We start from the raw sequence: 17,532 nt of genomic DNA on the forward strand, positions 1-17,532 counted from the left end.
ATCCTCATATTCTGCTATCTTTATATCTTCACCAGACAGATGTTTATTAATTCCTTAATCATAAATCATGTTGGAACATCATTCTTTTTTGTTTGGGCTAAATACATCTATGTGATAGTTTTATTTTAACATAGTCTGCTTCAATGCTCTTTACTTGTTGTTCTTGTTCAGTTGCTAAGTCATGTCTAACTCTTTGTAACCCCATGGAATGCAGCACGCCAGGCTTCCCTGTCCTTCACTATCTCCCAGAGTCTGTGCAAATCCATGTCCATTGATTTGGTGATGCCATCCAACCATCTCATCCTCTTTTGTCTCCTTCTCTTTCAGCCCTTGGTCTTTCTCAACATCAGGATCTTTTCCAGTGAGTTGGCTCTTTGCATCAGATGGCCAAAGTATTGGAGCTTCAGCTTCAGCATCAGTCTTTCCAATGAATATTCAGGGTTGATTTCCTTTAGGATTGATTGGTTGGATCTCCTTGCAGTCCAAGGGACTCTCAAGAGTATTCTCCAGCACCACAGCTTGAAAGCATCAGTTCTTTGGCACTCAGCCTTCTTTATGGTCCAACTCTCACATCTGTACATGACTACTGGAAAAACCATAGCTTTGACTATATGGACCCTTGTTGGTGAAGTGATGTTTCTGCTTTTTAATATGCTGTCTAGGTTTGTCATAGCTTTTCTTCCAAGGAGCAAATGTCTTTTAATCATGGCTACAGTCACCATCTGCAGTGATTGTGGAGCCCAAGAAAGTAAAATCTGTCATTGCTTCCATTTTTTTCCCCATCTATTTGCCATGAGGTGATAGGACCAGATAGCATGATCTTAGTTTTTGAATGTTGAGTTTTAAGCTGGCTTTTTCACTCTCCTCTTTCACCCTCATCAAGAGGCTCTTTAGTTCCTCTTCATTTTCTACCATTAGAGTGGTATAATCTGCATATCCAAGGTTGTTGATATTCTCCCAGGAATCTTGATTCCAGCTTGTGGTTCATGCAGCCTGGTATTTTGCTTGATGTATTCTGCATATAAGTTAAATAAGCAGGGTGATAATATATAGACTTGTCGTACTCCTTTCCCAATTTAGACCAGTCTGTTGTTCCATGTCCAGTAACTGTTACTTCTTGACTTGCATACAGGTTTCTCAGGAGACAGGTAAGGTGGTCTGGTATTCCCATCTCTTAAAGAATTTTCCAGTTTGATGTGATCCACACAGTCAAAGGCTTTAGCGAAGTCAATTAAATAGATGTTTTTCAGGAATTCCCTTGTTTTTTCTATGACCCAGTGGATGTTGGCAATTTGATCTCTGGTTCCTCTGCATTTTCTAAACCCAGCTTGTACACTTGGAAGCTCTTGGTTCATGTACTGTTGAAGCAAAGCTTAAAGGACTTTGAGCATTACCTTGCTAGCATGTGAGCATTACCATGCTAGCTAGCCGAATTGTAGGGTAGTTTGAACATTCTTTGGCATTGCCCTTCTTTGGTAGTGAAATGAAAACTGACCTTGAGTCCTGTTTCTACTGGTGGGTTTTCCAAATTTGCTGGCATATTGAGTGCAACACTTTAACAGCATCATTTTTAGGATTTAAAATAGCTCAGATACTGGAAAATTGAAAAATATTTTTAATTACTGACTTCAAATCTGTTAGTTTCCTTTTTTGAATAGATTTTTGAATTGCTTTCAGAAGGCAACCCACTTTCTGTAACACTGCGCTCTTAGATGCTGTTAGAGGTATATTTTTCTATATCCTCAACTATTCCTGTTCTCTCCTTGGACGCCAATGCTTTCCCCAATGTTTTACCTTCATTTCCTTCTTTCTGTGCACTGCAGACACATATGCACCCTTCCATTTGGGTGGAAGAATATGGAGATTTCAGGATTAATCTAACAATGAATTAAGTCCAGGCTCACTTTAATTTATATGCAGAATGGAAACTTCTTTTCATTTGATAAGCCTCTCCCATCTTTGTTAAAATGTGATGCTCTTAGTACCATGTATAGTAAAGGGCCAGAGTATGAAGATGTCCATATTTTCAAGTCAGCAGTAGACGGGCATTTTACTTCATTCACAAGATTGTTTTTTCCATTTGCTTATTCTGAATCATACAGTAGAAAAAAGGACTGTAAAAAAAGATCTGAGGTGTTAAAAAAAATAGTGACTTCAAATGGTAAAATTGAATTGATTGCTTTTAAATGTGTCACATAACAGCCCTCATTCTTCCCAGCATAGAAACCATTAGAGAAGATATTGCCAGTTTATATGCTGTTTCATTTTAAGCAACTGGAAAGTCGTAAATGGGGAGAAGAGAACAGTTCCGTTTGGCCTGATAAATTTTAAGAGGGTCCGTGACTGTGACATCATCCTGATGCCCAAGGCTTGCATAAAGTGATACAGTTTTCATGAGTAAATGAATTTGTTTGTTTTAATGGGGGTTGGCTTTGTTTTGGGGTTATGATTGATTCACTAAGGACCGGAAGTAACTCAGGTTCTGAGAAGTTGTCAATATCCATTTTAGCATGAAGAGTAGAAACATAGTATATGAGAAGTAACTTTGGAGAAGTAATTTATTCCTACTATGTTGGTAAGGTATTTCATCAATGATTTATTGAATTGTATTCTTATAATTATATTTTAAAACAAATATTTGCAAACATCTAAGAATAACATTTGCAAGAAACTGGAAAAAAATGTCAAGACACAATTTCATATCCATGGTCTGCAATAATGATTTTAGTTCAGTTTTGTCCCCATATCTTCTGCCAACAAAGACTGATTTATAAAGCATGTTCCTCAGTCCAGAACCAGATAATACTGAAGATAATTGCCATGCCTGGTTAGAATTTAAGAGCAATTTCCTGAGACACCACTTGTAAAAGTGAAAGAACATACATTGGAATGAATGCTGGTCAGCTATACAGTAAAAGAAAATAAGGAACTGTTGCATGAAGTCTGCTTTCCAATATAAGTTTAAATAATAACTGCATTATACCTGATGATCTCACAGAACTTTTAATACTGTCAATTTACTGTGTGGAGTCACAATCTCGTTTTAAACTTTCTAGGCACATAGAAAAATCCTATCAATCATTTTCCAATTTCAAACAATGTATTTACATATGTGATCAGTACTTTATCACCTAAAAGTGGGAGTTATTATTAAAATATAAAGCAGGATTTGGATTTCTTCTGGAAATCAAATGACTTTTTTAAAAAAAAATACAAAAAGAACCATTAGTATATTAACAAGCATGTGATTAGATACAGGACATTTTAAAATAACCCTGAGAACTGAAATATTATTTTATATTTTCATTTAAAGAAACCCATTAAATTTTAAAGAAAAGTTAAGTTTGAAGATTTAATATATAATTCAATTTTAGAATAGACTCATACATTTGATAAGGAATATCTGAACCTAAGAAAAATTTTAGCTTGAGTTAAACCAGTGATAGTGATGTTTAATATCACCTTAGAAAACTATTGTTAATTTGTGTTTACATTCTTTACACTATGTAAACTTATCCCTGCCTTTAAACTAATGAGATTTGCTTCTTATGAAACTGGCCAAAACCAAAAGAGGGACCGAGACAACCTTCTGCAAATTAAAAAACAAACTAATTTAGGCCATTGTTTGGGTTAAAAAAAAATCTATTTCTTCTCCATTTATCTTTGACTTACTTACTTTGCATAAATTATCAGCGTCAGTTATTTGGTTTGGCAATCAATGCACAGCTAGGAAAAGTGAAAAACCATTTTAAAGATAAATCTAGACTTTAAAAGAAATCAAGATATTTGATACAGAGGAAATCTTGTCCTGGTAGGTGTGTTTTTCTAGCTTAAAGAAATGAAAATGCAGAGAGTTTTTTTCTTATCTAAATCTTTATTAGAAGAAAAAAACAGATTTAAAACAATGAGTAACAACATATCTCAGTAAATATTAAACACTTCAGTTATCAAAGCTGTTTAGACAATAGGTCCCTAATATTTCTGCACAGCAGAAGCACACTGGTTACAGAGCTCAGACTGTCATGTGCTCATGTGAGTTCGTTTTTGGCATGAAAGAATATCCAAAGTCACAGTTAACTATGATAGTAGATAAACTGCTAGTAACTTACACAGTTGATTCTCAAAGCTTTCACAACTTATCACTGTGTGACTGACATTCCCTTAGGGTGATTGTTTTATGGACTCTTTCTATAACACTGAGTAACAAACTGAATTCATTTTCTTTCAAGTTAGCAGTACTAATAAAATTATTTAAAACTGAATTAGAAATTATTTTCCTGTTCATATTAGCACAATAAAAAAGTATCGTAAGTAAACTGATTAGTTCATATAAAAAGTTAGAGACTGGAAATAACATACTTAGTACACTCATGGACAATAAATCAATTGAAAATGGAACTATTCAGTACACGATATCTGTGAGCACCCTTTCTAAGGGGGTAAAGTTTCCCTTTGTGATTTCTTAAAGTTTCCCTTAAAGTTTCCCAATCTGTGTAAAACACTGATAAATGTAGTCTTGTACCTATTTTATTTTCAAAGATCATAGAAAAGATTATATTTTAAATTCACTTTTAGTAAAAAAAGCAAACAAACCCAACAAGTGTCCTTTCAGGTTTTTTTCTTGCGTGTAGTACACATTCATGAACGTCCACTAGGCGCAAGGGAAATTGTTTATGTTGCAAAATGTAGTCTATATAGTGAGACTATCAAACATAGTGAAATAACAAACGGTTTCCAACCAGTAAGCTAAGAGGAAAACAAATGCAAGAAGACTTGTTTTAATCACTAAACATTGCAGGATTTTTTTTTTTAAACAATGTTTGTAAACTTGCCCACAAAAGCTGGGTGATATTAAACAGCCAGTAAGGCACTTTGTCAGAGAGGACGAAGTAGTAAAGGCTGGATGACTGACAGTTTGTTTAATAGGAAACAGTCTATACTTAGAGCAGAATCTGGAGTGGAGTGCTCCTTTTACCGATTTACTGTCAAATGGGAGTGGGGAAAATTTTAAAATCTTCTCTTTCACTTTGCTTACCAATTTTCCCTGCAGAAGTCTTTTAGTTGTAATTTTAAAAATATATTAGGAGCTATTAGTTTAAATAATGTATCATTTTCAATCTAATATTTAAAACAATATTAACATATCCACTAGCATTTTCAAAACATCCAAGCCATTCTCTTTAAAAATGAATTACCAAACAGAAGATCTTAGTATAAAAAATGTTTCATGTTATTAACAATTCCCTTGCAACTTCTGATGGCTTCACATATTACAATATAAGCTTTGGTATAAAACATGCAAATCAAAGCCAACAAGGTGGTGAATACAGGGTTCCGCACTCAGAGCGCTTATGGGAGAAGTGCGGCACAGACGCAGGAGATGAGCAAAGGTGACGCCGCTGCAGGATGGCCCGAGTTTGCACTTCTACTGCTTCTTGGTTTCTACATTTCGCCTGTTCATAATCTTCATCAGAGACTGACTCATGTAATAGGGTTTTTCGGCAGAACCATCGTTTCTTTCTAAATCTTCCACTAGGAGGAAGAATGGCACAGGGTAAATATCAAAGCACAAGTGTAAGAGAAGTAACATCGCCATCTGCTGTATACTTGCTTCACAGCAGCTCAAAATGTTATTTAAAAAAACCGCATAGTTTGGCATCAACGTTACTGTAAACATAACTATGAGAAAACAATCAGCCCTTGTTATTATGTCAGTAAGATAGTATCTCATTCTGTGTACCAGGTCTGATTCTGCCAATAGCACCTGCCTCTCAGCTGCACAATTGAGAAAACAAGTTTTCTCTTCTTTTAGAGAGGAAACATAATTATACAAAAATCAAGAGATATATGAGGGATTTTTAAATTCACCTTCACTTTCCTAAAAAGTATTATGTATTGAATTTGCCTTCTAACTTACTGTATTAATTCAAAATTGCTTTTGTGTTTCAAGCAACAATTCAAGCAGTCTAGTTTTCTAAAAAGATTTGTAAATTTTCAGTATATTTCAAGTCCTTGAACTGCAAAATTTGAGACATATTGCATCATTTTCTCCATTTTTTCACTGTTATTTAATTTCTTTCTAAGTGGCTTCCAAAGTTTTCTCAAAAACAACACCCATTTTTCTCTAAATACTTCAATTACACAGAGGTAATTGATGAAAAATACTTTTCTAACTAGATTAAGCACATAATATGGGTTAAAACTTTTCTGCTTAGAGCTTTCTAATTATTAAAAAATTATTAAGAAATACTGAACCAAACAACATTCCTTTTCCTATGATTTTGCACCCAAGAGTTATATTCTTATAGTCAAGTTTAGAATGTATCTCCATACTGTTCAATGAATACTTTTACTGTGGCGAGTCTTCTGGTCTAATCAGCAGTTTTAATGTTAAGCATTTAATACATGGGTCCCATCTAGTACCAAGAATCTAAAAATAGACGTTATGACTGCTAGCAATCTCCAAATGAATCTCCTTTGTCTTTCATAATTTTCTAATTCCTAGAATAGCCAAGAATATAAGCAGAAAATAAGCAACTAATTTCCCACACATTGATATATGTTTTATTTATTTCTCAACTTTTATGTGCATCAGAATCACTAGAGAACTTTTTAATAATTCACAAGCTGCCCCACACAAAAATACTTACATCAGAGTCTCTTGGGGTGGGGAGTACAGGTAGCAATATTTATAACAAATTCTCAGAGTGATTCTGATACATAACAGAAAATTAAAAATCATTTTGTTTCATCATTATGAATTTTTCAACTACTCCTAAAAGGGGACTTATTCTTTATAATTTTCAGCACTTAAGATAGAGGTAACTATTTGACTAGATTTTTGTTGTGAACCTTGTATTTCTTTTTAATTTTTTATTTTAAATTGGAGTATAGCCAATTAACAATATTGTGATAGTTTTATGCACACAGACGAGGGACTCAGCCGTACATATACATGTATCCATTCTCCCCCAAACTCCCCTCTCATCCAGGTATATTATTGAATAAAATAATAACAACAACTATCTAGAAATATAGATTGTCACTCTTCTCTGAATTATACTTCAAGGAGCATGAGAGTGAAGAAGGCTTTTGCCAAGATATGAAGCCAAATGATGCTTTTGATTATAATCGTAAAAGAAAGTAAGCCAAGAATAAGATGGGGGCCATATAAGGACCAATATTTTGAAACTCTTCCCCTATTCATTGGCTTCTTGTTATTAAGCTGGTAGAAAGTCAGTGGCCCCACATTTCAGGGTCGTTAAATAAATTACTAGTCATGTTAATTTATAATACAGTTTTACATTTCTAACTCTCTTCTTGGATACATGGATTATATCCAGATCATAGTCCTTTTTGTCAAGACATAAATAATCCTTATACACAAACTTAGTGTAAAAGCCAAAAGGACACTGTTGACCCAGTACTCCTTTGGGGGTACATTTTCACACTGTTCGCCATATCTTATGCTCTTGTACACAGGAGATGGATAGACAAGGTACGTGGGTGTCTGACTCATGCTTTGCTCCACCATGCAAAAGACCAAGGCATGGCTGACAGAGCCTGGTTTGTTGGTCTGGTCAGCAGAGGTGGAATAATAACCTCGCTCCTGAACCCTTCAGGAAGAGATCTCCTAATCCACAGTATGCCCCTTGTAAAGGTACCAGCTGAGGTACCTATGGAGGGCTAATGTTTCCTTAGGGTAAAATCTGAAGTCTTACTTATCTTTTCTCTTTTTTCACTGAAAGTTAAGCTAAAATTAAACCTTTCATAGAACAAACCCACATGATCTCTTTAATCTAGAAAACCAGGCATGCTCATAAAAGATTTAATCACTCTTCTGAAACACATCCATACCCATTTCTTATATGGTGGGCATAAAGATTAATCTCTATTTGGGTTATAGACAAAGGGTGCGAGTTATGTGGCCATCTCAGTTCTGCTCAGAATATTTTCATGGTGGCCTCTGGTTCATATCATTAAAAATGATATTCTAGAACTCAGATTCAACTTTAATTTCATAACAACAAAATGGCCTATGAAGGTTCCATGGTAATTTTTACCTAGTAATGCTCTCTGTGGAACCTGTATAACCTTAGCATCTATATGTTCATTATGGTCTTGAAACACTTACTGAAATATACTTCCCAGGGAACCATTAATATAAGTTTAATCACAGTTTAGGATGTTGTCCACTTGCTTGAACAGTATAAATATAACCATAGCACCACATTTACAAATTTAGTACCATACGCTGGTTAACTATAAATCCACCTGTTTATGGCTAATTGATTATACATTTATAGTGCTTTCAAAAATTTCCTGAATATCTTTTATAAATATACATTTGTAAAAAGAAAGGTCGTCAAAGTGCTGCAATGGAAAACAGCATGCCAAGTTATAAAAGTTTGAAAACACTTTCAGCTATAGACTTTAAGAAAACATGTGATGTTTACAGCTTGCTCTTCAGCTGGAACCACAGTCTATAAAGTATCCTAGTTCACAGAGGCTACTGTCATTAACTGCCTGATACCTCAGACGGTACCAGGTTCTTGCTTTTCAGGAATAGGTACTGAAATTTCACATTACTTAAAAGCATCATTTTCCAATACAAATGACCTAATTTACAAAACTTCTACTTAAAAGTGAATGGCACTGTTTGAAGCTTTTCTACTTTTTCTGCTTCTGGGGAACTAGTTGCTTCTTGTTCAGAATTCCGTGCAGGGTAGGGGTTATGAAGTAGGGTTTTTCTGTTGATCCATCATTTCTTTCCAGATCTTCACCTGTATATGCAGCAGCCAAAGCAGGCAAAAGCAGCAAGCAGCAGCAGAATAATTATATGCATTTTTAGAATTTGGAGAGTTGAACAGGGAAAAACCAGAGAAAGCAGTGTTAGAAAGTCAAATATAAGACAAATTAGTGCAGTTAAGTAGCCAATGCTAGTCAAAGTTAGAAGCTTCAACTTCTGCCAGGAAGCACTAAAACTTTGTAAATCCCACCCACTCCCAAAGAGGTTTATTTTGATAGTTTAAAGGTTAATAAGATCTTTAATGTCCTTTCAAAGGTGTTATCTTTAAATTCTGCAAGTGTTCAGTTCATAAAGGTAAACTGCCCTATCCTCTGAGATGAAGCTGAATAAAAAGTATGGCATGATACATGTAGAGAATACTTGAATTTCAGAGTTCAAAGTTGCTTTTAAAGGTAATTCACACCTTAATGTTACAGATGAAGAAACTGAGACCCAGGGATGTCAAATGATTCTCCTAAAGTTGAAAGCTCTGGGGCAATCAGGATGAGGTGAGGACCCAGTTTCTAGACACCTACTTCAGATCTCATGCTGCTAACTAAAAGGTGCCCTGTCCTAAATCCTTGCAGTTTGCCTCAGATTGCATTCAAAAGCTAATGCAATGTCTTATGACTTTTGTAATATATGAGTTTATATTCCTGCTTTGCTTAGGCTAATAGTAAGATGATGGGTATTCACTGAGCACACATCTGCTGGGTGGTTGGAGGAAAGGATCAGAATGATGCTGAGAAGCAAGGAGAAGTTTACATAGAATTAAATTTCTTGCAGATACATATAATTCACAACTGATAATACCTCAATAAATATATAAATGCAACTTGATTCTGTTTTTACTAGTATATTAAAATATTATATTATTTTTAGCCTTTATTTATTATGAAATAAAGGATAAGAAATATTATATAAAACCATATAGCATAATCACTTAGAATATTTTTAAGTTATTTTTCACCATACTCTCTTAGGAATGGTTGGATTATTGGTTTTTCAGATTTTTACAATGGACCTCACAGTGACTCTCCTCAGCTACAAAATGAAAAGCTAAGGAGGAAACATCATAGATGCTGAACATTTTTGTTCTTTTTTCCTTAATCATATTTCTATATCACATATTTTTATATCATTATTACTTTTGAGGAATGGGTAGGAACTACAGTATCAATCACATAATAATGATAATAATCATCTACAAGTATTGTTTTCTCCTATCTTGGGGTCAGAATTCTCATTTCTTTGTAATGTTGAAAGGATGTTACGTTACTATAAAACAGAGTATTTGCAAGTGGTTCGCATTTTTAAACATACCAGTTTTCTGGCAGTCAAGATAATAGGTATAAAGAGGTATGCAGAAACAACAACAACAACAAAAGGTACAGTTCCACACAATCAGAATTTGGTTTGGAATAACATTTAAGGAGAATATTTTCCAAAGTTAGATGTTGCCCAAAGTAACAGCTGGAGAGGGAAGAGAAACACAGTTTAGTTTCTCTTGTTCTTTATTATCAATGACAAGAATATTGAAGAAAAAAAAAGTTCACCTTCAACACATGATGTTTTGAACAAGGCTGAAATTATACCTGATTTTTAAGAACTTGGCAATATAGATGAGTAAAATATAGTAATATTGACAAGTGCCAAACATTTCTTCATTCTCAAATTTAGAAGCCACTGTCAAAATTAAAATCTACAAGACTTGCCAAAGCTTCCAAAGACTGGAAACTGGTAGGTTCTAGACATTTCCTCAGATACATTTTGAGAAAACTTTTCAGTTACAAAAATGGGGAAGATCCCGGTGGGCTCTCCCAGTTTGATTCCCATAATTAGCATTTGAGATGAAAGCTTTCTGAATATTTGAAAGCTCTGTCTCTTCTATGTCTTAAGCTACCTCATTCCCGTGTTCCTTCTTCCATCTCATACCTTAGCTGAAGTTTGTTCATGTGGTATTTTGTAGATGGCTTTTCCTGACAAACCACTGGGGTGCTAGGAAAAGATTAAACATTCCCGTTCCATTTAGAGCCAAAGGAAGAGCTTTGTGCACAAAGTTCTCCTGATTTCTTTGTCCAGTTATTGAAAATTGATTTGTAAATTTTCAGAAAGGAAAGAGATCCAACCATTTTCTAGAAGATTTTTTCCTTCAATATAACTCCCTATGAAATATATATATGTATATGTGTGTGTGTATATGTGTGTGTGTGTGTGTGTGTGTGCTTAGCCACTCAGTTGTGTCTGACGCCTTATGACACCATGGACTGTAGGCTTCTCTGTCCATGGGATTCTCCAGGCAAGAATACTAGAGTGGGTTGCCATGCCCAGCTCCAGGGGATGTTTCCAACTCAGGGATTGGACCCAGGTGTCCCGCATTGCAGGTGGTACACGTACACACACACACACACACACACACACATGCACATGCACACGCACACATACATTATCTCCTGTCCTGACCCCAGCATGCAGTTGGTGCTATGAGTTATACCAAAAAACCCACTAAACTGTTCATTTTATACAGGTGGATCACTCAGTAATGCACCATAATAGAATGTTTTCTCTGCTTCTCTTAAGAGCAATGTGCCAGAGAAATAATCTCTCAGAGGGTATTAGCTGTAGGGATAACAAGCTCTGTTCTTTCATCTGTTAACCTTACTTTATCTAGGCTGAAGATGACAACAGATCAAGCTCCTGATGGGCACTAGATTCCCCAGGGTTTGAAGATGAGGTACTAATAGAAAACATACCCATTCTGTGTGTGTGAGTAGCACATGCTCCATAGAGGCACAGTGCAGAAGTCAGTGATGAAAGCCCTAATGAAATATTTTAACGATCAGCATCAGAGTTCATCTAAACATTTCCAAGACACGCCTCTCTATTAATCCTATCTAACTGTCATTGTGTTACCTAGTGTGAATTGGCTCCATGTATCTTTGAAATCGTTGCCAGCTTGGCTTTATCAGAAACTATAATGGCTCTCCTCAAGAGTTCCCAAAGCCCAGCCTCAAAGCCCAGTTAAGTCTTCAGGTGTTAACGAAGCATAACAGAAGCCAATCATTACTAAAAATTTGAAAACATTTTCAGAAATTAAAAAATGATTTCATGCTAACACCATGCCATGATGCCTGACTCTCCTGTGCTTTGCAAATATCATCTCTCAGCTGTTAAGTTTTAAAAAGAATCTACTAGACAGTGTCTCTTTCCAAATAAACACTATTTTGCAGTTGCAGCCAGGTCATAGCAAATCCACAGCCAGCTAAAGACATGGGTGCAAACCTTTCCATCTTTCGGTTATCCACTGAAGACGGAAAACACATATACTGAAAACTTACAGAAGCAGATGAAAATTGTTTCAATACACATTGCATAGACGCTGAAGAATCCATGTGCAATTATGTAAGATCCAACAATCACTGTCTGTAAATGAGGAGAGAAAAGAATGAAGATGTCATAAATTTGTCCAAAAGAACAATAATGCAGTTTTAAATGAAATCATGATAAGGAAGCTTTGAAGAACTCTTTATTGGAAAAGATTTCAATATAGAAACGTAAAAGATTCAATGATAATGCTTTTGAGTGTGTTTGAACTGAGATTTAAACAAAATGTGCTAGATGGTCTGCCAGTTTTCTTTTCACTAGCCCTAATGCCTACCGAAAGCATCCCAGATCTAGGATCCTGCATACTGAGGCAGTAAAGCAGAGTTTTTTGTTTTGTTTCAGTTTTTCATGGAATAATCCTATTCTTTTTAAAATATTCATTTATTTTTGGCTGTGCTATGTCTTCATTGCTGCATGTGGGCTTTCTCTAGTTGTGACAAGTGGGGGCTACTCTCTAGCTGTAGTGGGGCTTCTCACTGGGGTGGCTTCTCTTGCAGAGTACAGGTTTTAGGTGCACGAGCTTCCATAGTTGTGGCTCATGGGCTTGGTTGCCCCGTGGCATGTGGAATCTTTTCAGATCAGGGATTGAACCAGTGTCTCCTGCATTGGCAGGTAGATTTTTTTTTTTTTTAACCACTGAGCCACCCAGGGAGGCCCAACAGGTAGACTCTTAACTACTGGACCACCAGGGAAGTCCAGAGCATAGGAGTTAAAAGCACACACTGCCTAGGTTTAATCATAGCTCAGGCACTCATTCAACAAGTCTTCATCTCTCTGTGCTTCCTATGGAAGATTGTTGGTGGGGAAGCAGAGAACGTAACAGTGGTGTTTATGACACATGGATTGAGTGAGTTATTAATAATATACTGTAAAAGATCCCACAGGGTTCCTTCCAGGTCCTCTCCAGTTGCCACATCTATCTCCCAGTTGTTGGGAATGTAGGCAGGCAGCTGATGACTCAGCTGTTTTGTTCCACAGGACTTGCTTTTGCAGGGAACTGCCTCACTCAAGGTTACACCGTCATTCAGAGGGCAACCCTTGGCCAATGGCTGCCCGATGCAGTATATGGAGGCCTAGCGCCTGGGTCAGAAATTCCTATAATTATGTCTGAGGCTTCAACTGTAATCGCAGCATGGATCAGCTTCTTTTTTTTGCCCAGCCCTGTCCTCCTCACTTCCTTTCCAGTGTATCTCCGGAGAGCACTTTATAATAAGCCCTCTGCTTGCAATCCTCTGTCTCAGGGGTTGTTTCCAAGGAACCCAAGCTTCACAGCAGAATGAAGCTGGGCACAAAGTAAGACTAGTCATGTTAGCTACAATTATTTCTCCTATTCCTTTTTGGTTTTTTATTTTGCCATCTCTCATAAATCAGAATCAATATTGCCCAATGGCTATGGAATGAATTGTGTCCCCTCAAAATTCCTATGTAGAAACCTAATCCCCAGTGTGATGGCATCTAGGCGTGGGGCCTTTGGGAGGCAATGAGGAAACAAGGATGGGGACCTCATGAATGGTTAGTGCCCTTATAGGAGAAGATGAGAGAGGATCTCTCTTTCTACCCTGTTAGGATACAGCAAGAAGGTATGCCTTTGCAAATTAGGAAGGAAGCTCTGACTAGGGACTGAATCTGTGGGCACCTTGATCTTGGACTTCTCAGTCTTCAAAACTGTGAGGAATAAACCCCTGTTGGTTAAGCCACCCAGTCTATGGTATTTTTACTGTAGCAGCCCAAACTTACTATCAGCTCTTACCAGCAAAGGTACCCAGTAGTAATTTAAAGATGTTGGTCCTTCTATAATCACTGGGAGTCTTTCGGTGAAAAGTAGAAAGGCCAGGACACCTGGAGCAAATGAATATAGCTTTTTGTCATAAAGAAGTTTTTCTTTTTCTTTTAAATTTAAATTTATTTATTTTAATTGGAGGCTAATTACGTTATAATATTGTATTGGTTTTGCCATACATCAACATGAATCCACCACAGGTATACACGTGTTCCCCATCCTGAACCCCCCTCCTTCCTCCCTACCCGTACCATCCCTCTGGGTCATCCCAGTGCACCAGCCCCAAGCATCCTGTATCCTGCATCGAACCTAGACTGGCGATTCGTTTCTTATATGGTATTATACATGTTTCAATGCCATTCTCCCAAATCATCCCACCCTCTCCCTCTCCCACAGAGTCAAAAAGACTGTTCTATACATCTGTGTCTCTTTTACTATCTTGCATACAGGGTTATCGTCTAAGCACCTGTTAAATTAAAAAAAAAAAAACTTCATTGTTGTTGTTATTGTTATTATTATTACTACTACTACTTACCTATACAGCCAGCAACTAGAATCTTTCCCAGGATTAGTACAAAGTCTGTCACTCTATCCATAACTGCAATTCTAAGAATCAGAAAAAAAGTATAATTTTGTGTTTAACTTAGATTTGTTACTGAAATTTATGAAAGTAAATAATCCAAGAATTCATTTTGATGTGTCTCTGCTGAAATCTTACTTAGCATTTATTAAATGCAAGAAATGAAGGAACCCAGGCATGAAATTCTGACTTATTTATAAGGAAGTAAACAGAAAATGGCATTATAGGGCTGTCAGGTGCTTTTGGTGGTGTCAGCCTCTCTCACTCTAATTTGAGGACTATAGACACCCTGCATCCTGGGGATGGCTGCACTGGTTCTCTGATTTTGTTCACTCAGACTCTGTCAATTTTGGGAGAAAAGAAAAGTCAGAAATGTGATGATAGTGTTTGTGTGGGGAATTTCTTGAGCACCGGGTATAATAAAGGTGAGTGAGTGCCAGTGGGTATAAAGGTATAGATGGATGATGGGAGCAACAATTCAAAGACATACAAAGAAACTAAAGTATGAAGGAGAAGATTTAAATCTTTTAAAATAAAAGAAGATTCATGTCTAATAAAACCACCAACATGTGAAGTATAAATGCTCAAGATTCACCAAACCATCCACTGCAATGCTCAATCTGCTTACTTACTTTAAAATATTTCTCATCAGCAGATTGAAAGCATCTCTTGCTGACTTGCAGAAGTTTTTGCCGTATATTGCCATCTGAGGAAGACAGTTGATATTATTCTCATAACTTAACAAGACCAACAGACAATCCAATGACAGGAACATTAATTAATTCTCTGTCACCCATCCAGTTACTCTCATTCATCTTTCCGACCTTAAGGCTTATGGGAGGCTGGGGAACCATGTGTCCTCAATTCTGCACAACTCTTAGAGTCATTGACAATAAGGTATATTTCAGTTGCTATTTTCTCTTAATTCCATGGGAAATACACAAATTTAAACAGAGGTTCAGTTCAGTCCCTCAGTCGTGTCCAAGTCTTCGTGACTCCATGAACCACAGCACGCCAGGCCTCCCTGTCTATCACCAACTCTCGGAGTCCACCCAAACCCATGTCCATCGAGTCGGTGATGCCATCCAACCATCTCATCCTCTGTTGTCCCTTCTCCTCCCGTCCTCAATCCTTCTCAGAATGAGCATCTTTTCAAATGAAATGAGTGAGCTCTTCTCATCATGTGGCCAAAGTAAACAGAGGTAGGTCTTCTCAAATCCCAGGTCACAGCTTGTCTTTGGAGCATTTGGCTATGATGTGTTGCTGAATAGGTGAAATGTTGTAGCATTCACATTAAAAATTCCTCTCAGGAAACCCTGTGCTTCCAATATACACTGGCTTTATTGATTAAGAGGCTCAATAAAATATTCTCACTGGAGTTATATAAATGACTCTTTGAATATCCATAACTATTTGAATCACACCATCAGACCCTATATCACTGTGATAATCAAGTGTTAATAAGGTTGTAGTTGCTAAATTTTAGAACAATATTTTTGGATCCCCTATTTCTTTAAAAAAAATCTCTGTAGAAGCCTCCATATTCCTATTGGAAATAAGTAACAAATTCAGTTACATTATCAATTCCCACAGATTTCAAAATAAGAATCATAAAAAGAAACAGACCCTTCCTTAAAAATGTGTAAAACCCAGAATTAGAAGAATATTTTCTTTTCATCGTGAAATCTAAACTAATTAAGCTTCCCTCCCATGGAAGTATGTCAAAGACAAATAATATTATTTTCAATCTAGCACATTTTTATATTTCTAAGGGAAATAATGAGCTTCCCAGATGGTGCAGTGGTAAAGAATCTGCCTGCCAATGCAGGAGATACAGGTTTGATCTCTGGGTCAGGAAGATCCCCTGGAGGAGGAAATGGCAACTCACTCCAATATTCTTGACTGGAGTATTCCATGGACAGAGGAGCCTGGAGGGCTACAGTCCATGGGGTTGCAAAGAGTCAGAGATGACTGAAGGTATACACACACAAGGGAAATAATATTTTCCCTCTCCATAAAGGTATTGAAGGTAATAATGAAGTACAGTTAAGTTACTATCTAAGCTAGGAAAGCATAGCCCTGAATCATGCATTGGATTCACAAATTCTTGTATCAACATGGTGATAAATTCAACTGCTTGATGTACAAGTGCTTTTGAGATGGAAATATAGACATGGGGTTCGGGTGTGCAAAGAAGTTTAGTAAATAAAAATAATCTACTTACCATAACATAGGCATTTCTGTTCAAAAACTTTACTGCTTTTTCCAAACACCAGAAACAGCATCTCAGGCAGCATTTTAGGAATTTAGAAATGTTGCTCTGGGCCTCTATGAGAAGGAGATATTTAAACCTATTAATTATTTGTAGACTCTATAAATAAAAATAATAGTAAAATTGTAAATGGGCTTTTCGATTTAACTGTAGTAAAATATATATAAATTTACCATTTTAACCATTTTTAAGTGTACAACTCAGTAGCATTAAGTACATTCACAGTATTGTGAAACTGCCATCACTATCAATTTCCAGAACTTTTTATCATCTCATAGAAACTCTGTACCCATTAAAACAATAACTCCTCATTCTCCCCTCCTCCAAGTCCATGGTAACCTCTATCATACTTCTGTTTGTATGAATTTGCATCTTCTGGATACGTTATATAAATGGAATCTTACAATATTTAACCTTTTGTGTTTTGCTTATTTCACTTAACATTAAGTTATGAGGCTCCATCTATTACATTTATTTTTGGAGCTGAATAATATTCTGTTGTACGTATGTAAATTTGTGTATATGTGTGTGTGCATGTGTATATATATATATATATATACACACACACACAGAGTTTTGTTTTTCCTTTTATCTGTTAATGGAAATTTGGGTTCTTTCTATCTTTTGGCTATTGTGAATAATGCTGCTATGAATACTGGTGCCCAAGTATTTATTTGAGTCCCTGCTTTCAATCTTTTTGAGTATATATCTAGAAGTGGAAATGCTGG

General features: G+C 36.3%; 1 protein-coding gene across 1 annotated transcript in view; it reads right to left on the reverse strand.

The window, feature by feature from the left end:
* Nucleotides 5,209–17,532, reverse strand: part of SLC44A5 (solute carrier family 44 member 5) — a 216,229-nt gene continuing 203,905 nt past the window's right edge. Inside the window, exons 17-22 of the mRNA XM_018045539.1 lie at nucleotides 16,757–16,860; nucleotides 15,165–15,238; nucleotides 14,488–14,558; nucleotides 13,923–14,011; nucleotides 12,127–12,211; nucleotides 5,209–5,532 (exon numbers count right to left, since the gene is read on the reverse strand). Of these exons, the coding sequence (XP_017901028.1) occupies nucleotides 5,426–5,532; nucleotides 12,127–12,211; nucleotides 13,923–14,011; nucleotides 14,488–14,558; nucleotides 15,165–15,238; nucleotides 16,757–16,860 (530 nt within the window). The 3' untranslated portion in view covers nucleotides 5,209–5,425. The remainder of the gene's footprint in view (nucleotides 5,533–12,126; nucleotides 12,212–13,922; nucleotides 14,012–14,487; nucleotides 14,559–15,164; nucleotides 15,239–16,756; nucleotides 16,861–17,532) is intronic.

This window comes from Capra hircus, chromosome 3 (genome assembly GCF_001704415.2).
Source record: "Capra hircus breed San Clemente chromosome 3, ASM170441v1, whole genome shotgun sequence".
In the NCBI taxonomy this organism is placed as follows: Eukaryota; Metazoa; Chordata; class Mammalia; order Artiodactyla; family Bovidae; genus Capra; species Capra hircus.